At 46.1% G+C, this 23,481-nt stretch overlaps 1 protein-coding gene across 4 annotated transcripts in view; it reads right to left on the minus strand.

Moving 5' to 3' along the window:
* The window catches only part of PSD3 (pleckstrin and Sec7 domain containing 3), a 112,342-nt gene that overhangs the window by 52,951 nt on the left and 35,910 nt on the right, over positions 1-23,481 (minus strand). For all 4 annotated transcript variants that reach the window (XM_039567278.1, XM_019286170.3, XM_019286171.3 and 1 more), the window contains 5 exons: positions 18,184-18,390; positions 17,999-18,079; positions 8,807-8,919; positions 5,850-5,908; positions 2,379-2,468 (listed from right to left, as the gene is read on the minus strand). In XM_039567278.1, the coding sequence (XP_039423212.1) occupies positions 2,379-2,468; positions 5,850-5,908; positions 8,807-8,919; positions 17,999-18,079; positions 18,184-18,390 (550 nt within the window). The remainder of the gene's footprint in view (positions 1-2,378; positions 2,469-5,849; positions 5,909-8,806; positions 8,920-17,998; positions 18,080-18,183; positions 18,391-23,481) is intronic.

Genomic DNA, 23,481 nt, shown 5'->3' on the forward strand with positions numbered 1-23,481 from the left:
GCACAACTAGTGACACACAGAGAATCAGGTTGTGAAGACCTTGTGGTTTTTACCAAAAGTGTTCTCATTGTTGGAAAAAAACTTAATAAAAGTTAGCTCCCCCACAGAGGTGGAAAGAAAGAACTAACTTGATCTGATGTCCCAAGTTTTGTGAGACTGGTCACACGGAAGTGTGTCCCTCCTCACATGTTGATGTATGGCCCTTGGTGTGCTATTTTCCTACCCAGACAAAACACTCAGGGCCACACTCTGCACTCAGGGTGAAGGGATTGACTGAAGACAACGTTTGACTGATGCCTGTCAGTCAGCTGTCCTGGATAAGCCCAAGCATTTGCATTTGCACCCCTGAATCTGGGAACTGGATCCACAGAAAATGCTGCACAGAGCTTCACAAGCCCTGGATAAACACTCAACTCTCCCTGGCCCTCCTTCTCCTCCACCACTGCTCAGCTTTGCTCAGGCTCAGCAGAGTTGCAGAGCTTCATACAGGGATGCAGCAAGGCCACAAGGAGAACACGGGGAGCCTGCAGAGGCAGAAAAGCCCACTTGCTTCACCACAGGTCTGCATTACTCACCAGTGGGTGCTCAGGACCTCACTCCCAAAGGGACACACTGCCACCCTGTGGAAACCGCTCTTCCTCTCCCAGGCGGCTGAGCAAGGATGCAGGGAGAAGGCTCCGCAGCCTCACTGATGCTCAGTGGCTACACTGCTAATGCAGCAGCAAGCCACACACACTTTGGTGCTGTGGAGCAGCGCGCTGTGGATTTAATTTACTGAGATAAATGCAAAATTAATTTCCACTAAGTCTTTGTAATTGCACATTTAGTGGCAGCATGGCTGCTGTGAACACAGTAGTTCACACACAATCACTCTACCCACTCCACTACCCTCCACTGATAAATGAAAAAACAAGGGTCAGTTCATTAAATCTTCAGACAAGCCAGATGAGAAACCAAAGCTAGGCGCCACCTCTGTCCCCAAGACATCAAGGCAGCACACAGAAAAGTGCAGAAAGCCTTAAGCGAAGTGGGACAGCAACACTGAACTTCTTCCGTCTGTCTACATCCAAAAAATCCTGAGCCCTGGTATTTGCTTTGGGTGAACAGTCAGACATCCCTAGCATTAGCAGGTGAGCACTGAACACCAAGGTACAGCCCCAACTGCATAATTCTGTAAGCATGAAAACAAACAGCAGGTGAGCGCCAGTGGAAGTCTCTTGTCAGTACACTTAGAAGGTTATTTAAACACAATCTGGAGATCTATTTATTCAGTAAGGGCTGTAATTAGCCTGCAAATTAATCTCAACATATCCCTCTATGGCAAACTGAGAAATGAGATTCCTTGGGGGAAAAAAAATTTAAGTGTGGCTGCTGACAGATGAATACTCTGTATACAGATTCAAAAATTAAAGACATTAAAATAAAGGGGGGGTTGAGTTTATATTTCCAACTGCTTAGTAAGAACTGAGGCAGGAGGGCCCAACAAAGAGCTCCCTGAAGAGGCTGAAGAAAATGAAGATATTACCAAGACTAGAAGACAAACTCTGCCCCATTGACCTATGCAGGTACATCTGTATTTCACAATGGGCCTGACACAAAACCCACAGAAGAGATGGCAACTCATTTGGTTTACTTCAATAGGCATTGGGTCAGCACTCAGATGCACCAGCTTCTTATTTTTATTTCCACTACAACAAAATGAATAAATTATGAACTCCAGTGTATGTACATCTGTCTTCATTCAAAGTGCTGTTTCACGCTAGCAATCAGACGAAAAAAAAGTGAAACAGTCTCATTATTATTGACAATAAAACAAGGTTTGTCCTGCTCAGCCTCTTCCCGCATTTTTCAGATTTAACTCCTGGCACAAACTTAATGAACAAAAGCTGAAGCAATGCAGCCTGTGCCAGACAGCACATTATAATCTGAAATTACATCTCCAGCTCTAATCTGAATACCCCAGAGCACCTTTGATGAAAAAACACACACGCCTTCCAGATAGTACACAGAGATCAGACTTAGCCCTTATGTATTTGCAGGCAGAGCCAACTGGCTGCTTCTGTCCACTGTAATCAGGAGACAGCACTCTGGGTTGGCATAGCCACAGGAGTTTACAAGGCCCACAGCTCTGGGGCCAGACCTGCTGCAGCTCAGTCTCACCCCTCTGTGCTGCAGAGAGTCTCCTTCACTATCAAATCAAGGCAAGAGGGAAAACAACAGAATAAACACTGTATATATTATGTATGCTCTGGGAGAAGAAACGTGCCCATCACTTGTCATGTTTGACAATTAAGATTCAGAAAATGCAAGATGGGTGTCCTGTTTTGAACCATCCTTCAGAAAAAAATGAAATCCACATTCTGCAGTTAATTCCTTACCTTCAAGAGCCCTCTTGGGAAGTCTTTGCCATCGTTCATCCCCTGGAGGTTAGCAACGAACTCTTGGCAGGTCATCTTTTTCCCAATGTTCTGAAAGGGATGTCAGAGAAACACAGCATCATATTCCTGCTGCTTTCCAAAATAACAGGAATGAGCAACATCAAATTAAATACATCTTCCTGCTCTCCTTTAAGCCCAAGGTAGGCAGCAATAAGAAAGCATTCATGAAATTACTCATAACATGTGACTGAGGCCCCTTCCAAACACTTCTCTTAAAATTTGCAATGCTCCCTTTCAGTGGCAACTGCCCTGAGTTGGAGTGCGATGCCCAGGAGTGGCCATTACCTTTTCTGATTCACAGGCTGAGGCTGCTTGGACATTTCCATAGGCTTGCTCTCTTTTCTCTCTCTTCCTGTCTAAGTCTCAGACTGTAAGTTACCCAAACAAGCCACAAATGGGAAAGGAACAGTTATGTCCCTGTAGGAGCCAAACTACATCCAGATGCCTGAGGCTGCCCTAAACTACTCTTGAATGCTAGTCTCCATCATCCCTCAGAGGAAGTGTCTGTACTTGGTCCCCCAGGTGCTAGAAGTCCCCTGCTTCACATGTGGGAACCTTGTGAGTGGGCAGCAATTACAACTCTGCACTGATGAAAAAGGACACCAAAGAATCCGAGGAAAGGAAATCAGCCTGAGATGAGCTGTGAAATATGGTAAAGACAGAGGGAAAAATGGGGCTCTGTGATGGTCATGGTATCTTTGAGGATGGCACCACTGTCAGTCAGGAGATGGAGGTGAAGACAACTTCTCCACTATCAGGACATGCTTTGTCTGCAGAAATACAGCAGAAGAGCTCTGTGTGAGCTTTGTCTTGGGCTAGGAGCAGGAGCCCAAATTAACACAGGAGCCGAAGAAAGGCCACCAGTTGGTAATACAGATCATTTGATGTTAAGAGTTACATGATAGCACATCCTATATTTCCCTTCCATAATGTATCATCAGGAAAGATGGAAAACCACCAAATCTTGACCGTCAGCCTCACCTAGCCAATAAGGAAGATCTCATAGCCTGCAGCCTGCACAAAGCCACAGAAAGAAGGCAAGCAGTAACCCTGGAACAATGCATGACTTCCCACAACAGGATGGCTCCTGACAACACAGGCTGGCTGTACCCTGACTCTCTGCTTGCAAAGCTTATAGAACACAGCTCATAACTTCAGTCTTTAGGTGCAGGCTGAAGCTGGTCTACTAGACTTGCAGGTACTTTCCTTTCTCACTGCAACTTCAGCCTGCTTCCACTTGTTTCTTCCACACAACAGTTTGCAGCTTCCCCATGCTGACCAAAACCAACAGCAATGTGGCAATGGAGACAAATGGCTGTTTTGCCACAGGACCAAAGCTAGTATCTCCATACAGTGCCACAGAGGTTCCAGAAGATGTGCCTGGTGGTCTAGAGCTACCTCAAAACTCTCTAGCACCAGAGTGGGTGATGGCCTCCGTGCAGAGAAGCAAGCATGCATTTCCAAGACACACCTAGCAAAAATTGTTTAGTTACAAATAGAACAAAGTGTGGCAAGACAGGGAAAATAGAGGGGATAAGTAAGAGTTCGTCTACAAGAGTTAAAGGCAAGTGTGAACCGAAGGCAGAGCAGCTGCATTACAGCCCTACAAGCAGTGGAGCTTATTGTGAAATAGAAGTGTCTGTGCTTATGATCAGCATGTCAGTAACAAATAGAGCTCAGTGTAGACAAGCCCTGTGACTCATTTGCTTCCTGCTCTAGCAGAATCCTGGTAAGGATGGGGCAAAGCACTATCTTTGTTAGGAAACAGGCAATTAGGCATATCGGCAAGGGCTGCATTCCAAGTCAAAAACACTGAACTTACCACCTATGTGGAAAAATGCAAAGCAGTAAGAGGAAAACCAAAATTACAGGAAATCAGAGGGGTTGGAGGGAACATGATGACACACCCATGGACATAATATGAACAGTCTGGCCAATACTACAGCTGCATATACATAACAACACACTGTCAACTGCCAGTGGGATGAGCCTCCGAAGTTACACAGTGCAACAACCAGAGTTGGCAGCAGCAGTGACGGGACAGTGCCAGATCATTTACTCCAGTACTTCTGAAGACAGTAGGGCCCACTAAAGCACTGCAGCTGTCAGGCTGATGCGTGACCATTTGGTTTCCCTCCCTGGACTGTGAGGCCAGGCAGACTGGAAAGCAGGAACCCCAGGCTGCTCATCGCTCTGGGGAGTGGGATGCCTGTGCAGAAAGACTCAGGTGTGCTCAAGAGAAGCCATGTGTGCTAAGAGACAAACTGAGGCACATTCTTGCACCCCCAATCACCCTCACAAGTGACTGACACACCATTCAGTAGGGAAGGCGAAGCCTACAGAGAAAAAAATTCTTCACAACTCCCTTTCCTCTCCTGCTTCCACAACCTTCAGACAAAGGCATTCAATTAATGGGAGGTAGGTCTCAAAACTCCTAGTGAACACACAAGTCTTGGTTCTATTACCCACACCCACAGGGGCTGAGCAGCCCTTTTAGACAGACCCAGGGTGCCTCCATGTCCTGCTGCCTGACCCAGCACCCTCAATGTGTAAAAGTTCCCAAGGGATACCCTCCTGGAAGAGCTCTTGCAAGTGCAGTGGATGGCCAGAGAGAAGCCCTGGATCCACCTGACTGAAGCCACTGCTTTTGCACACTATCATGTCATGCTCCCTGTGTTTTTATGCACTCCATCCTAACCCCAGGGCAGAGGAAGCCTCCCATCAGCACGGGAATACCTTGCATAGCAGGTGTATTGCACCATGGGTGCTGAAATACCCATCCTAAGGCTGCTGGCACCCTGCAGCAGCGTGACTAAGAGGACTCAAACCAGAATGCTATTTCCCCTGGGCAGGCAGTGGGTAGAGGTGTGCAGTGCAGGAACACATGGCTGCCACTCAGCATGCCCACATGCCCCTTTCCACTCTCTTGGCTCTGAGTACACCCATGATTTATCTGTGCAAAACTCTGGTTCCACCAGGTCTGCCCCCTGCAACTGGATGCCTGCAAACATCACTTTCCCTTTGTGACCTTTCCCAAACTTCTTCACCTCCTGTCTTTATTCTGCCTTCCCACATGTTTATACATACTGTAAAGGGGAAGCTAATTCCAAGCACAGCTTCCTGGTCAGGGCCTGCTGCAGAAAGGATGGTAAGCAAACCAGAAAGATGGGCCTGAGGACAAGGAGTATGCTCAGGCATTATGGCAAAGCCAGGCAGAATGCCAGCTTACACATGACTGATCAAGGCATGCTGGAAAGGTCCATCCAGGACAACAGCCTGGGAGTGCAGCCTTCTCACTGCTTGATGTCTGCAGGGGCTTTAGAAGAAGGCCACCAGAACAGGGACTGCCAGAAAACCACCCCATCCCAGCACGGTGTGGATAGAAGTCTACACAAAGCTGTGCATACTCACATGGCCATGCAGGTCTGTGTTAAGCAGCATCATGGCACACGTGAGACAGTGAACTCCATCTGCAGAAAGAGACATAACCAGAGTCACATGCAAAACCACATATGGACCTTTAAGAAGCTGAAACTGAGCCTCGTAGACTAATTGAGTCTGTTCCTTTTGTAAGAATCTATTTTATCAAGAAATACACATAATTAAATAAATGAACAATGAGGTCATCACACAGCTGCCAAACCAGAATTGTCTCTCTTTTATCTTTTAGTAACTGTCAAAACTGTCTTGCAGCACCCACGGATGAAGCAAACAAGACAGGAAATCATGCTATCACTCTTAGCTTGCTAATACCAATACCACAGTCTGAATGAACACCTTCTTCATTTACTTCAATGCAGAAAGGGAAAAGTAAAATACATTCATTCTTGTGTCAAGAGTGGGTACAGCAGGGTATTCTGTTTTTCTTCCCCCCGTCTCAGTCCTCATTCAGAGCTGAATTAGACTTAATTTTGGAGAAGCACAGTCAGTTATTTATGCTGCCTTGGCTCCACGTTGGGTAGAGAGGACTCCAGGGGTTTCTAAGCCTGTGGCCAAGGCCCACAGCAATAAGTCAGATTCATAGAACCAGAGAATACAGTTAGTTGGAAAGTCTGAGAGACTGAAGGTCTGAGAAAAGAATTATTACTGACTCAAAACAACTGCTATGTGTGTGTAGAGGGAGTAGCTCTGAAAAAAATGGGATGGTGCACTGCTCCACATGCCACCCCCCTCTGGAGCCTCTAGTCCAGAACTTCCACCAATTCCTGGCACACTGAAAGCAATGCCCAACACCCTGCCCTGGAGCCCCAGTCAAGCCCCAGGGTGGCCAGATGACTGGAAGCCTCCGATGGGGGTTGCTTGCCACAGGAGGCCAGAGCAGACCCCAGGATGTGTGATTGTGTCCCCATTGTATTTGGATTTTATGGAAGCTGAAACCACCAAGGTCCAGGGCAGTAGCTATATCTTGGTTTTCTCTCTTTCTTTCATCTCTTCTTTTCTACAAGTAATTTCCATTTTCTGAAATATGGGTAATTAAGGTTGGATGAGTAAAGTTTGCTAAGTCATGCTCTGTGAAATGCCTTCTTTTTATTGAATGTTTGTTTTAAATTTTTCCAGTTTCCTGATCTTCTAAGGTTTGCTAGTAAAGTTTGGTTTTGAACATCCTGGGAACTTTGTCAAGTTCTTCTTTGTGCCCACCTCAGGGAAAAGTACTAGTACTTTAAGCTCTTTTAAAATAAACTTTCCAAGCAAGTTTAGAAGGCACCCTACAATGATCATGGAGTCCAGCTTCTGGCTCTGCACAGGACATCCCTAACAATCACACCATGTGCTTGAGAGCATTGTCCAAACACTTCTTGAACTCTGTCAGGCTCATGCTGTGACTACTTCCCTGGGAGCCTGTTCCAGTGCTCAACCACCCTCTGGGAGAACCTGATATCCAACCCAAACCTCCCCTGAAACAACTCTAAGCCATTCTCTCTCACCCCTGTCACAGGTCACCACATGATCTCTTCTCCACACTGAAGAGATCACTGTTTGCCCCTCCTCCTCCCCTCATGAGGAAGCTGTAGACTGCAATAAGGTCTCCCCTCAGTCTCCCCCTCTCCAGGCTCAGTAAACTAAGTTATCTCACAGCTCCTCATTTGGCTTCCCCTCTACACCCTTCTCCATCTTCATATCCCTTTTCTGGATACTTTTTGATAGCTTTGTAACTTTCTTACACTGTGGTGCAATATATATATATATATATATATGCATATATATATACATATATACATATATATGCATATATATATACATATATACATACATATATATATATACAAAACAGCACCCAGTACTAAGATCCCGGGCAAAGTGTGCAGGATCTAAATGCTTACTCAGGGTCCGAAGTCACAATTTCCCTCTTGCACCCTGGACTAGAGTAAGGCAGCCACATCACCAGGCAAGTCATTATTTCAGTCTGGACATGATGCACATAATTCTACCCGACTGCCTACAGGGTCTTGAAATAAGAAAGGCAATAGGCAGAGGAAAGAGACAGCGCAGGAGCAGATCCTGTCTTACTCTACTCCCCTCCCCTGCAGGACAGCCAGTAAAGCTGAACAGGTACAAAGTGCCCAAACATCATCTCACTGCAACAGGGGTAGGTCACAAAGCAAGGGGTAAGGAAGCGCAATGGTACCTCCACATGTAGCAGCTCTTTCTGACACTTGAAACTAAAGGTACAGCCTAACCCATGATTGCCTTTTTCAACCTCCTCCTTCAGTGTGTGAATAGCGTGTGCTGCAATCACAGGGCCACGTGGCTCTGCCAGCATGTCTGGCTGAGCACAGCAGTTACGCCACCAGACAGTTTGTCCTCTTCTGCATTCCCAGTTTTCTCAGGTTTGATCTATGTACTTGTTTGTTTCCCTCATCTATTTCCAAGCTGACTGAAAACATTGGCAATGAGGATAACTCTGACTGACGTTAGCCAGTCGAGATGAAACCATGCCAGGGTCTGAATACAGCACCCAAAATTCACCCCCACAACTGGCAAGGACTGGCATGCCTGATGCCAGTGCATGCAGACACAAGCACTGAATGGAGCATGGAAAGCAAACAGCTTCTCTTCCACCTGACATGGGACCTGTTCTTGTCCAAATGAATGCAACCAGAGTACAAGTACCACACACCAAAGTCAGCGAGACCAGAAACCACAACTGAGGACATTCATACCTGGAGGTGCTACAACTGAGGATTTATATTGAGGAGGTCTGAACACCTTTCCTGATGAGAGTTTCAATGCTTACTACAGACAGTCTCTAAAGTGTGGTACAGTACTACATAGCTTCATTTTCCAGGCATACACCATAAGTGCTATTGAAGGTGAGAATGAAGGACGACACCACCGAGCAAAGACCTTTGTATCAGAAACAAAGTTACCTTGAGAAGAAATAGTGTTTGGGTTGCACTGGTAGTATCTGCTGGAGAAGTGGATTAAAACTCTCTCTCGCTCCTGAGTTTCTCCAATAAGTGAAAAGGCTTTAAAGAAACTCCTAAAAGAGCAGTGGGGAAAAAAAGTGAAATTAAGGTAGTAAATCTCTTTTTGCTTCATACAGTGCACAGAGCAAAGCACACATCACAGCAAGAAGTATGTAAGCACACATCAGACATTCAGTTCCAAGGAGCCTTTCTAGGAAACTGGGCTATCATTCCGCGTGCAATTAACTCCAACATTATAGTAAATGAAGGAAGACTTAAATTACCACTGGTCTCAGCCGAAGAATATACAAAATAGTAAGTAATTCCACCATTTGAAAGAGCTATTCTTACTTTTAAGTATTTTTTTCTTTGGGCAGGGAATTGGAACACATATTCTTTATGCACGACAAGACATCCAGGATGTTCCCTATCGTCTTCTAATTAATTGCCCACCACTCCTGCACCTTTTTTTTAGACTTTACTTCATTGGTATTGCTCTCCAAATCAGACAAGCTACTCCAGGTGCTGAAGTCAAGCAAGTGCACAGCACTCACAGCTAACACCAAATGTGTGGTCACTTATCAGAGTGGCCAGAACCACATCAGTCAGGGAGGAATGTGACTACCCAACCTACAGAAAATACCTGGGCAAGAGGGCAGAAGAGTCGCAACATCTCCCACTGAGCTTCAACAGCAGGAGGAGTGACTTGGCCCTTCTGAGGTTCTTGCTTGTGAGAGCCCAGGGTGCCGGGCTGGTGCACAGCCTGGCACACTCACTGGATATAGCCAGCAAGCCTGTGCAGAGAAGTGGGGAGGACACACATCTTTTTTCCCTTTTATTCTCATAATTGACCATCCCTCCTCTTAACCACATTGCTGTTCTTCCTGATAGAAAAATATGTCTCACAGCCAAAGATGAACTTCTGCATTCATTTATCAGGATGCTTCTAAGAAAATACTGAAACCACAAAATTTCTGGATCTGAAGTAAGAACACATAGAGAATGTGTGTCTAATAGACAGTTTTTAAATATCCCATGAGACTGAAACTAACACCAGATCTGAGAGGCATGGAATATATTGCTGGAACATTCACATCTATCTAGTCTCGATGCATAAACTTTAATTTTTCTCTCTGATGTAAGGTCAGAGACAGGCTGTACTTGCAACAATCTCACACCCTTACAGAGTGTGATCTGCCTGGTAATAACTTAATTTCACACGTAATGTATTGCAAGTAACCCAATTCACAAGTAACTACAAGTGAATCTTCGAAGGGTTTCTCTGTCCTTCCTACTTTGTGTTCCTATCCTGATTCCAGCCAGGACAGGGTTCATTTTTAATATAAGGCCTGATGTTACTTCTGATCCTCTTGAAGGGACCTCTAGATCACATTTACAAGAGGTGAGTAACACATACTATTACCAGAACTACAGACCCCAATCAAGTAGAAGAAAGGGACAACTGGATCTTTTGGACTGTGTGGATCCAGTGCCCTGGCACATCAGACACACAAGAGCGTAAGGCTTTAGTCACATGAGCACATGATGTACCCTGATACCATCAAACTATGTGGGGACAGAAGCCATTTCTTTCTGGGGTTCCAGTGGGATCCCAACAGCTGACTGTACTGGAAGCTGGAGACAGCATGATTGGAAATGAATGGCAAAAGCACCCCATTGTGACTGGCTCAGAGGCCCTGTGCATCCTTAGCATAGGTTACCTCAAAAGAGGGTATTTCAACCTGAAAGAGCTTTTGGGATAGCTGCTGTGGAGACAGAGGAAATTAGACACCTTGCCTGATGTCTCAGAGGTCCCCCTGTTTTGGGACTGCTGAGGGTCAAAGAGCAACAGGTACCAGTCGCTACCACATCGCTGTGCCATCAATACTGCACCACCTGGGACTCTGTGCCCCCCATCCATGAGATGATTTGTGAACTGGAGAGCCAGGGAGTGGTCAGCAAGACTCATTCACCCTTTACAGTCCTATATGGCCGGTGTGTAAGCCCAGTAGAAAGTGGGGACTGACAGACTGTCATAGCCTGAATGAAGTCACACCACCACTGAGTGCCACTGTGCCCAGCATGCTGGGACTTCAGTACAAGCTGGAGTCCAAAGCAGCGAAGTGGTGCCACTACTGATATTGCTAACATGTTTTTCTCCATCCCTTTAGCAGCAGAGTGCAGGCCACAGTTTGCTTTTATGTGGAGGGGTGGGCCATACACCTGCAACTGACTGCCCCAGGGGTGGAAACAGCCCCACCATTTGCCGTGGGCTGATCCAGACTGCACTGGAAAAGGAAGTAAGGAAAAGGGTGAGGTCCTAGAATACTTGCTATATATTGATGACATGATCACGCACGGCAACACAGCAGGAGTTTTTCAGAAAGAGAAGACACTCCAAATCTTCCTGAAGGCCAGTTTTGCCATACAGCAAAGTAAAGTCAAGGGACCTGCCCAGAAAATTCAGTATTTTGGAGTAAAATGGCAAGATGGATGTCATCAGATTTCAATGGACATGGTCAATGGAATAGCTGCTATGTCCCCACCAACTAGCAAGAAGGAAACACAGGTTTTCCTAGGCACAGTGAGTTTTTGAAGGAGACATATTTCAGATTACAATCAGATCGTAAAACCTCTCTATCATGTGATCCCAAAGAAGAACGATTTCAAGCAGGGTCCTGAACAAAACCAAGATTTTTAACAAATTAAACAGGAGATTGTTCATGCAGTGGCCAGTCAGGACAATACAAAATGTAAAAAATATGTTCTACAGTGCAGCCAGGAAGAATGGTCCTTCCTGGAGTCTCTGGCAATAAGGACACATGGAGACTCAAGAATGACCCCTGGTGTTCTGGAGTTGGGAATACAAACATTCCAACATAACAAGGATCTGAGGCCAGCTACACCCCCACTGAAACAGAGATACTGGCAATTTGTGAAGGGGTTGCAGCTGCCTCAGAAGTGACTGGCACAGATCCTCCTGGTGCCCCAGCTGCCAGCGCTGGGCTGGATATTCAAAGGGAAAGTCCCTGCAACACAACAGGCCACTGTGGAGTAACTGGATTTCTCTAACCACACAGTAAGCTTGAATAGGAAACCCCAATCACCCAGCAATCTTGGAAGTCATCACTAACTGGCCTGAAGGTGAAAATTTCAGACCACCATCATCAAAGGAGGAAGAGAAGGTGACAGATGCTGAGGAGGTCCCACCATACAATCAGCTACCTGAAAATGAAAGCAATACCTCTCTTTACTGACAGTTCCTTTTGTATCACAGGGACAGATCAAAAATGGAAAGCGGCTGTATGGAGCCCTCTGTGACGAGTCAGAGAAGGTACTGAAGGACAAGGTGGATCAAGTCCGGTTGCAGAGCTGAAAGCCGTCCAGCTGGCTTTAGGTATCACTGAATGAGAAAAGCAGCCAGCAATCTACCTCTACACTGACTCATGGGTGGTGGCAAATGCTGTGCTGGGGTGGCTGGGCTGACAGAGACAGGTCAGTCGGTAGTACAGAGGGAAACACACCTGGGCTGATGAATCGTGGCAGGAAATTGCTGCCCTGGTAGAGAAGTTGGCTGTAGAAGTACATCATGAGATACACATGTGCCCAAGACTCAGGCTGCTGAAGAACATCGCAACAATGGAGAGGTGGCCAGGCCACCAAGATTAAAGTGTCTCGGGTTAATCTGGACTGGCAACGTACGAGTGAATTATTTCTGGTTCAGTGGGCTCAAGACACCTCAGGTCATCAGAGAAGAGATGCAACACACATGCAGGCTTGTGATCAAGCCACGGACACTGTCTCCCAGTTATCCGTAACTGTGGAACATGAGCTGCGATCAAGCAGGCCAAGCAGGCAAAGCCTCTCTGTTGTGGTGGATGATGGTCGAAACACAAACATGGGGTGGCCTGGCAGATCAGTTACATCACACTGCTGCAAACCCGCCAAGGCAAGCACTGTGTGCTTACAGCAGTGGAAAGAACCACTGGATGTCTGGAGACGAACCCCATGCTTCACACCCCTGCCCAGAACACCATCCTGGGCCTCAAGACGCAACTCCTGGGGCAACATGGTGCCCCAGAGAGAACTGAGTCAGAGAGTGGGACTCATTTCAAAAACAGCCCCACAGACACACGGACCAGAGAGCACAGTAGTGAGTGGGTATAACATACCGCCCATCATGCACCAGCCTCTGAGAAAACTGAACAGTACAATGGAGTGTTAAAGATGACACTGAAAGCAATGGGTGGTGGCACCTTCAAAGATGGGGATCTGCACTTAGCAAAGGCCTCCTGGTTAGTTAACACAAGAGGTTCTACCATTCAAGCTGGCTCTGCCCAATCAAAACTTCTATGCACCATAGAAGGGGATAAAGTCCCTGTGGTATGTATGAGAAATGTGTTAGGAAACACGGTCTGGACTGGTCCTGCCTTTTTGCAAAGGCAAATTCATCCATGGGATATGTTTTGCTCAAGGATCTGAGGGCACTTGGTGGATAATGCACAGGGACAGGGAAACATGAGGTGTAGCTCAAGGGGATTCAATTTCTGGGTGAGAACGGTCTGTAATGTTGAATTGTATGGTACTGTTTGCTGAATGACACTGCCACTGTATGCCGTAACTACTGTGGAGAATGAACATGGACTGCTCCACATTCACCAGTCATGAGCTCCTGAGGCAGATTGCAACCAGCCAACAGCACAGCAGCCCTCCTGTCCTGGAAGACATCTAGAACACATAGAACCTACAGTCATGGACTAAATGAACTCAACAGACATCTTGAAAGGACAGCCACTGAGTATGAAAATGACACTCGTGCTAGTGTTTATATATATACACACACATATATGTAGCTGGGAGGTGTAGGACCTGGACGCAATATTGATGGTATAGCACAAGGGGTAGAAAACATCCTGATTCTGGCCGGGACAGATAATTTTTGCAGTAGCCAGGATGGGCATGCCTAGGAGCCTGAGGTTATTCCATATCACCTCAGGTCATGCGCAGTGGCTGTGGGGGAAAGAGTCCCTTCTGGTTGGGTTGTGCGGCAGAGCAGTCAGGGTATTGCTAGTTTCCACATGGCGAGCACTTGCATGTGAATCATTCACCTCTCTTGTACACTCTGTTATTAATACTCTTGCCATTACTGTTCATTTCTCTAGTTTCATTTGCTGTTTCCAGTAAATTCTTCTTATCTCAACCCTTGATCTTTGCCTTTTGTGCCTCCAGTTCTCCTCTCCAGACACCACAACGACAGTGGAGGGGGAAAGGAGCAAGTAGCACATGTGTTGGAGTGTTTCAGTGGGAACATTAAATTGGGGAATACTGTTCCTAAATCCACAACAGCTCCCAAGGCACATTTTGAGAATCAGCCATCTTTCTGTCTCCTACCCCAATCTGGGCTCTTTCCAGCAACATTCCCTGCCCATGCCAGGCACCAGTGACCTCCACCTTCTCCTCCTCCACAGCACCCTTAACCCTTGGAAGCTGACTTGGAGAGGCAACTGATGAAAGAGTATCTGGTAAATAAACAAGGCAGTTTCCTCACTCTCACAGCACAATGCTGCAGCCAAGGGCCACAGGGATGAGTTTCTGCCCACCAGGAAGACCAGAGAACACAGAATACCCTAAGTTGGAAGGCACTCAACAAGAATCACTAAGTCAAACTTCTGGCTCTGCACAGGATACCCCTAAGAATCACACCGTGTGCTTGGGAGCATTGTCCAAACACTTTTTGAGCTCTGTCAGGCTGGCGCTGTGACCACTTCCCTGGGGAGCCTGTTCCAGTGACCAATCACCCTCTGCGTGAAGAACTTCTCTCTCATGTCCAACCAAAACCTCCCTGACACAACTTTAAGCCATTCCCTTGGGTCCTGTCACAGGTCACCACAGAGAAGAGATCAGTGCCTGCCCCTCCTCTTCCTCTTGTGAGGAAGTTGTAAATGCAATGAGGTCTCCCTTCAGTCTCCTCCAGCCTGAACAGACCAAGTGACCTCAGCCACTCCTTCTCTGACCTCCCCTCAGGCCCTTCACCATCTTTGTAGCCTTGTTTGGATACTTTCTGATAGCTTCGTATCTTTCTCATATTGATGGCACCAGAACTGCACCCAGCACTGGAGGTGAGGTTGCCCCAGTGCAGAGCAGAGTGGGACAATCCCCTCCCTTGCCCAGCTGGTGATGCTGTGCCTGATGCATCCCAGGACACAGCTGGCCCTCCTGGCTGCCAGGGCACAATGATTCATTCAACCTGCCCTCCACAAGGATTCCCTGGTCCGTTTCCACAATGCTGCTCTCCAGCACGTTTCCCAGTCTATCTCAGGTGCAGAATCCAGCACTTGCCCTTGTTAAATTTCACACAGTTGGTAGTTGCCCAGGCTTCTCATTCATCAAAGTCTCCCTGTAGGAGTCAATGGCTCCTCCCCAGTTTAGTATCATCAAACTTACTTACTATATGTTCGAGTCTTGTGTTTAAGTCATTTATGAAGATCTTGAACAGCACAGGGCCTCAGGTGGAGCCCTGTGGAATCCCACCAGTGACAGGTCACCAGTCTGATGTCACCCCATTCACTGTAACCCTCTGTGCTCGACCCCTGAGCCAGCTGCTCACCCATTACAGGATGTCTTTATCCGGCTGTGGACTGGACATTTTCTCCAGAAGAGTCCTGGGAGAACAGCACTGAAAGCTTTATGAAATCAAAAACAATTGCATTAACTGGCTTCCCCTGATCAGCTAGGTGGGTTACCCTCTCATAAAAGTAAATTTGGTTGGACAAGCAGGACTTTCCTCTCATGAAGCTGTGCTGGCTGTGACCAATCACTGAACTACCTTCAGGTATTTTTAAGTACCTCCCAGAATAATCTTCTGCATAATTTTACCAGGCACTGAAATGAGACTGACAGGCCTGAAGTATCCAGCATCATCCTTCTTGCTCTTCTTGAAGGTTAGACCGTTTCCAGTCAATTGGGACCTCTCCAGATACCCAAGACCATTCCAAAATCATTGAGAGAGACCTCACAATGACATCAGCCATCTCTTTGAGTATTTCTGGATGAATCCCATGTGGCGTCATAGACTTACGAGGATTCAGATGGAGCAGCAGATCCCACACAAGTTCAGAGTCAGCTGGGAGTTTATCATTCTCACAGCCACAGTCCTCCAGCTCAAGGCACTGAGCCATTCTGCACTGCCTTTTTCTATTGACTTATTTTTATATCTTTTTGTTGTCCCACACAGTACTGGCCATGTACAACTCCAACTGAACTTTGTGAGCTGGAATTTTCTCTTTAGAGTGGTGAGCAGCAACTTTGTATTCTTCCCACATCACCTGACCTTGCTCCCACTGGACAAACACATTTTTCTGTCTTAGCTCCAGAAGATCCCTGGTCATTCCAGTTAGCCTTCAGCCTTGTCTGCTGACAATCCAACATTTTGGATTTGCCTGCTCCTGTGCCCTTAGGAGGTGGTGACCAGCACTGATGGATCCCAGCACCTTCAAAAGCATTTTCCCAGTGAAACCTACTAACTAGTTCCTTGGGCAGCCTGAAGACTGCTCTCGCCATGTCCAGGGTGGGACTCCAGAATGGACACTGAGAGGAGCTGGAGCAGCCACCCCAACTCCTCCCCTCCAGTAGTCCTGCAGAGGCTGCGAGAGACGCACGCAGGAAGTGCATGGGCAACATGGATCCAGGGAGTGGACGGTGAAGGAACAACCCTTCCCAGGTCTCAGACTTTTCCCTGATGCTGCACAACAGCCTCCCGCAGCTGGGAGGTAGCACGGATCTGGGCAGCTGCCTCCAAAGTGCTAAATAAACCACAGTTTGTCAGTGAGCCAGCAACAACAGCAGTGTTACCTCTCACTCTCTGCCACGCGCAAGGCAGCATGCCTCAGTTTCCCCAGGCTTCAGGATGATTCTTTGTCCCCAGCTGCTGCTGCATGCTCAGGGCATGTAGTCAGCAATTACTGCAGCTGCTCTCAAAACCTCAACAACCCCCCGGGCTTGTTTAAGTCCTACATGAGCCTGGGCACATTTTAGAGAAGGTCATAACTATTAATATTAACAGGAGATCTACAGGGAGCAGATACCTCCTAAATATGTGCCACAAAGCAATTATGTGTTGGATTTCACAATTTAAAAGAAGGGTATATTTAGCATCATGCTTCAGGGGTGCTAAAACCTGGAGTGAGCAGCAGACCTCCCACTGCCCAGCAGCTCCCACCCTGTGCTGAGCAGGTGCTCTACCTTGGCTCTGCTCCCCCTGCTTCAGGACCAGGTGGTTCATGCTTGTGCAGGCATGTTCCACTTCCACCACCTTCAGCTGGCAGGTGGTGCCCTGGATCTGCTATAATCTCAGGGTATCAGACCCCCGGAAATGCATTTGCAAGGGGGCTAAGAAGTGCATGCACACCTCCTGGATTTGTATCATTAGAAAAAAAAATCCCACTTAAGTAACCTCAGTCAAATGATTTAAACTCATTTAAATCCCCTTAAACATCAGAACACCAGCAACTGCACTAACAGGCCACTGCTACACAAACTTGGTGTTTTGACTTTCAGAAAAAAAGTACGGAAAATAAACAGTATTGAGGCCTGATTCCAGTGTAAAAAGGAAAGAAAATTGAAGGGCTGGGTTTTCAAACACCCACACCAACAGTTACCAAACTCACTGCAGCTTTTTCCACATGGAAGCTTTTGCTGTTCTACACATTTCTGGATGCCTCAGGGAGACACAGAGAGGGGTGCTGCCAAGTCACACCAAACCCTGGCCTTAGTACACTACAGCAAAGCAGAGTAAGCTCCAGAAAGCATCAGCCAGAAAGTCTGTGCAGATCAGCTGTGAGCAACACCGTAATTCCTCAAAAGCACCTGGCAGACTACAAGTCCCCTGTTTTGAGAGTGACTGGACACTTTTCTCCAGTTCCTCTGTATCAAGGACCATCTTCTAAGCAGGTCTACCCAAATACTTCCCTCTCCAAGTGCCACCACTCCAGTAGCACTAGAGTATGGCAACACATCAAGCCAAAGAAAAGAGGAAAGCTCTGTCCCCAAAATATATCGCAGTCCTCTCTTCACCTTCTTACACCCCAAAAAGGACACATAAATCAGGACAACACTAGTTACTAAACAAAACAAAGTCCACAAGTGGAATTTTACCTGAGCGAATAGTCCAGCGTCATGCCTGTGAAGTCAAAAAATTTAAGATACTCTTCAGCCACAAGCTTGCTGAATTCATTGCTATAGAAAAGCAAAGAAATAAGCAAAGGTTATCACTCAAAAGTGAAGCCCTCCAGAATCAGCAATAAGAACAATGTGGCCAAAGGACTCATATCATCACATACTTTTTACCCAAATGTTTTGCCACATCAGAGCGTTTGAATCTGTCCAGATGGTAGAGGCGCTTAGCCAGGCGCCTAGCTGCTTCCAAATTGCTGCTGCTGCCATTGCTGAGATCGTGGCCAAGGGCTCCAGTGGCATCTTTCTCCTGAAGTTCATTGTTCCCCATGGCTGCACTGGAGTCTAACACCACATTCTGTAGTTCAACATTGCTATGAGATGAAAAAAATATGGAAAGAAGAAAAACAAGATAACATTAGAGTTTCCTCTTAGAATAGCATGCAATTAACTGTATGGAGGCAAGATGACATAATGTAACAACATCCACTTAATTGAAGGACCAGTGTATAACAGGGACATTGACATCGCAGCCAGCAGAAGTTAAGTGTGTTTAACATAGCCAAATACAGACAAATCCTTCTGACTGTGCTAAGGATCCTCAACTTGGGCTCACTTGAGAGTGAGCTCTTTGCTATTATCAGCCTACAACTGCACCTGAGTGCTTCTTGCACTAGTATTTTTTAACCCAATTGCTTGCTTGGCTTAAAGAGGCCTCTGTAAAAGTGGGCAATTAACCATTTTTCAGGAGAAATGCAGCGATTAAGCCAGGGTGATCAGTTACTCCAAGCTGAGTCAGAACAAGTCCCTTCCTCATTCTTCCCCAGTTGTCCTGGAAACAATATAATTCCTTAAATCTAAAATAGTATCACCAGAGCTCTCAATGGCTTCTGTATCACCCGTGAGCAGCAGACATCCCATGGGAAGGCACTGCTACAAAAAGCAGGACTCGGAGCAAGGAACCCAGTTTGGATTATGAGAGACACAAGCCACCCATGCCAGCCAGGGGAACTCCTTGCTTCCCTCCTGCTCCCTCATGGTGGCAATTATTTCCCTCACCAGCTGCTCAAAGTCAAGATGTTCAGCATGGCAATCCCAGGGCACTTTAGATAAATCATGCACTTACAGATTCCTCCCACCTCTAGTAAAATAGGAAAGCTCTGGCTGAGCTGTGCGCCTGTTTTGCTTCTGCTATCAAAGACAAAAGAGCCCTCCACACCAAAAAATGCACCCCACCACACACAGCCCTGCACAAAGACAGGCTTTTAACTTTAGAAAAGCATTTCTCTGACAATGGCATGAAAATTTTTGCAAAATCTCAGCTCTGTGTATGTGTGCGCTTGACAGCATTTCTATTTTTATTTCTGTGTTTTTGTAATATATAGAAATTCTTTCTACTAAAACTCCGTTTACACAGGGCTAATGAATGATCAGCAAGGGTCATGCACAGGGCAGATATGAGTGGAATGAGTTAAAGATGACTTTAAACACACAGCACTCTAAACAACATACCACGGCTTCACACACCACTGTAATTTTCAGACTTGACAGGCCATGGTTAAAACAACTGATCGCTGTGCTCCAGTAACAATTGTCTAGCCATTTACTCAGATGTCTGCTAGCCACTTATTAACTCCTTAAAGATGAGATGTTCATATAAGTTGAGCTTAAAATGGAAATATTTAGTATTCTGCATGCCACAAATCATCACCTGCTTCCCACCTCTCTTCTCATCCATGGTTTAAAAGAAGGACATGTACAAAAAGGAGATTTTTCCATTTTACCTCTGTTTCCATCCTTTCAGTGCTGCTACAACATCAGAAATATCATACATCTGCCCTGTGGGTACAACTTCTTTATCAAGTATCCAGGGAAAACAGAAATCTAACCTGTTCCTGCAAGAACTGGGGATTTGCATTGGTTTGCATTTATTTTAGTGTAAATAAAAAGGTGCTATAACAAAAATGGGGTTGGTCTCAATGCTCTAGTAGGAAATTAATACTGTAAATACAATTCCAACAACACTAACATTACTGGCCATCAGTTATCCCAGAAAAGAAAAAAAGCCCCTCCTGACATCATTGTTGTGGAAAATGCCTCCTTGGCCCTTTCCAAAACTAGTCAACGTCTGAAGTTCTCTAAATTTGGCCTATACCAAACTTGTGAAGAAAGCAAATGACAGAGTACTCTGACACATGCCCCATGCAATACCTTGTCCATCTAAATCAGACACAACTTGTTGAAAATTCCCATCTCTAACAACTGACAAGAGCAAGGGAACACCCAGGTGAGCTAACACATCTACAGAGTCTTTCATGTACAAATGCTGCATCAAAAGTCACGCCAACTCACAGAACCTCACTATAAGACACAGTCTTCCTTCACCATTGCACTTCATTAAAGGTAGTATTTATAGCCCTGAAAGATGGCCAAAGCTGACAAGGAACATCTGTACTCTGCTAGGAACCAGTGCACTACGAGAGCCAACGTTACCACAAACCACCACAAGTTTAGAAAGAAAGGAAATGCCAGCATCTGCCACTAAGTGAAATTAGCAGTACAGCAGCTCCCAGCTTCTGCTTTGCCTCTCGGAGCCGTGGCTGGGATGTGAAGGAGGAACACCCAGCAAGAGGGAGGATGTGCTCTTTCCCCTGCTTGCCAAAGCTAGTCAACAGAATAAGAAACCTTATCTTTCAACTTCCCTGATTAAAAGCTTCATCCTGACTGATGGTGCCCATACATGCCTCGAAGAATAAGGGATGCTTCTGCTATTCCAGTAGTTAATTCTGACAGTTAATTAGCTTATTACTTAGTACAAAGGGGGGGCTAAGTAAGTACGTTTTGTACTTGGTACAAGAAGTAAGCACTAAGTGAGTACTTTTTGTACTTGGTACAAAAGTACCAAGTACAAAAAGGTAGTCAAATCAATACAGGTTGCCTGTAATGTAAGCCTCTTGTTCAGGGGAAATTATAGATTCTTAGCATTAAACTGAGACTTCAGTTCTCAAGAATTTTAGGTGGCTTGAAGACTCAGTGCTTGTATCCCCGAGGGCTTAGGAAATGCAGATGCCCTGTGCATGGCTACTGTGCAAACTGCCTTTAGGGCAGGATATTTTAGCAGGGTCCAAGTGGTGTTACTCAGGGAAAAGGCTAATATCTCCTCTTACTTTCAATGCTTTCCAGGTGCATCATTTTCCCTCCATGCCTCAGTTTACCAATCTGCTGAAATCAGTAACACTTGCCTCCTTCTGTAAAGTGCTATAACGAATTCTAATCAAGAGGTAAGAGCAACCAAGGCTGAAAATAGGTCTCTCTTCTGCAGTCTACAGTTTCTACACATAAAGAATCCACAGCAGCATTACCATCAAAACAGTGCCAAGAAAGGGCTTTGTGATACAGAGCAAGGCTGGACATGGATTTCTCATGCAGCTTTACTGTTTATCACATAAAAATGAGAAACCTCCACTGAAAAAAGCAGGTTGAAAAATGTAATAGATTATATTCCCCCTAATCCTAGACTCAAGGCCAAAAGGGATTGTAATGGTATTACTGGTAATTGCCTGTCCAGCAATGGCTGCTGATTTTTATCCAGAGACACTTACATTAATTTCTGCTATTAGAAAACACAGAAAACAGAAGATACAAAGAAACTCCAGACCTCTCCAGTCTCAGCAGCACATGGGCTGTGGCCAGAAACCAGGTCTACAGACCTTGATACTTCCATCCCCAGCAATGCACTCCTGATGCATCCTTTCTCCTTCTGTCAAAGCATTCCCAGACCAACATGGAATGCACCAAGGCTGTGACCACCATATCCAGCGGAAATTGCACGAATTCAATAAGCAGCTGCTGTGGTTAATGCAATACTTTCTAACAGCAATAGTCACCTCTCCAAGCTCACAGATGAAACATGTAAGCTGTAGACTGTAAGCTCTGCCAGGCTTTCCAGCTTTCCTGTAACACACCGTAACTGCTAGGCAGAGTCTGAAGTATGTTACACTGTTTTCTTCACTTATTCTATTATCAACCAGTTCTACAGTGATTTAGCTCCCAATGCCAAGATATCTCAGTCTTGCCATGCTCAGCACTTAGCACACTTCATCTGTTGGAGAATATTCTAGATTCACTTATTCCCCTCTGTCTCCCATCCCAGGTACCACCAAAACTGAAACTCTACACAGCAATGTTTTGATTGAAGAACAGCTGCAATTTCAGGAAAAAAACACAGCAAGGCCAGTAACGTAATAAAAATGATACAGACACCTCATATCTCAGTGGTCCACTCTCCCAGCCAACTAGGCTGCAAGAGGAAACCTCAGCCTGAGTATCAGCTTATGATGCCTTAAACCTTGGTATGCTCTTCATTTTGCAGCAAATTCATGGAGAAAAAACTCTCTGCTTCGTCCCAAGGAAGAAATGCATATTAGCATTTTCCTCTGTGGAGTAAAAGCACAGAGCAACTGGCCCAGCTGCTAACAAAGAAGTGATGTTCAGAGTTGACACCGAGTGGCAGGGTGTGACAACTCAGCCTAAGTACTGTCCTCATCCCAGCCGCTCCAATCATCCCAGCTTGCTGCTGCCTGCCACTTTTACCAGACTGATGCACAGCATACGTTCTGTGGCACATGGACTCCCCTGGATGCATATGTTCCTTCCCCAAGGAACACTAATTCATCCAGCATACGTGTCCAGAGGGAGTGCACTGGTTGCACTGATGGTAGGGGGAGCTTGGATAAGACAGGGCTGGAAACTTCACAGTCTTCTTGGAAAGAGAGGAGGAGGGAATAGGAGGAAAAGCAACTTCTCTCAAATAAGTGTGCATGCCTTTAACATCAGCTTTACTCCAAGGCAGGCTGTGTCAGGCATTTGCCAGCAAAATCCATCAGAGCAATGATTAAATTAAGGAAGGGTGGAGAGACATTCTGGCATGCTGAAGCTAGGGCCAGAACCGATGTTGTTTTCAGCAGGGGTAGAGCATCCACTGGGGAGCCAAACTGAAGCTGATAATCACCCTCTGCAGCACAGTGCTGGCCCTGTTGTTTTAAATGCTTTCATTCCGAGCCTTCTCATGCCAGTTCTGAAGCAGGACAGCACTCCCTCCATAACCGTCAACTCTGTCCATGAAAAGCATGCTCTATTACTAGTTCAACACCCCCTCATGGGAGGGAAGCATGGGAGGGACAAAGCAGAAACAGTCAGGTGTCTGCCCCCACTCCTCCCCTCCACCCCCTATGTCCTGCCCTGAGGAAACAAATCCCTGCTCTACAACCCTTCAGAGAGATGTGGCTGTTCAGTGAATGATACCCTTTCACATTTCAGAGCAGACCAGACATAAGCAGTGGCACTGTCTGAATTTTGTTTAAAGGGACCTGAAAAGCTGAGCTTGAACAGCCTGGCTCTGAAAGGAGTAGCCCCACTGAAGAAAGTGAAGAAATCCCAGAAGCAGTGGGATGTGATGACTCAGT

Source organism: Corvus cornix, chromosome Z, assembly GCF_000738735.6.
Source record: "Corvus cornix cornix isolate S_Up_H32 chromosome Z, ASM73873v5, whole genome shotgun sequence".
Classification (NCBI taxonomy): Eukaryota; Metazoa; Chordata; class Aves; order Passeriformes; family Corvidae; genus Corvus; species Corvus cornix.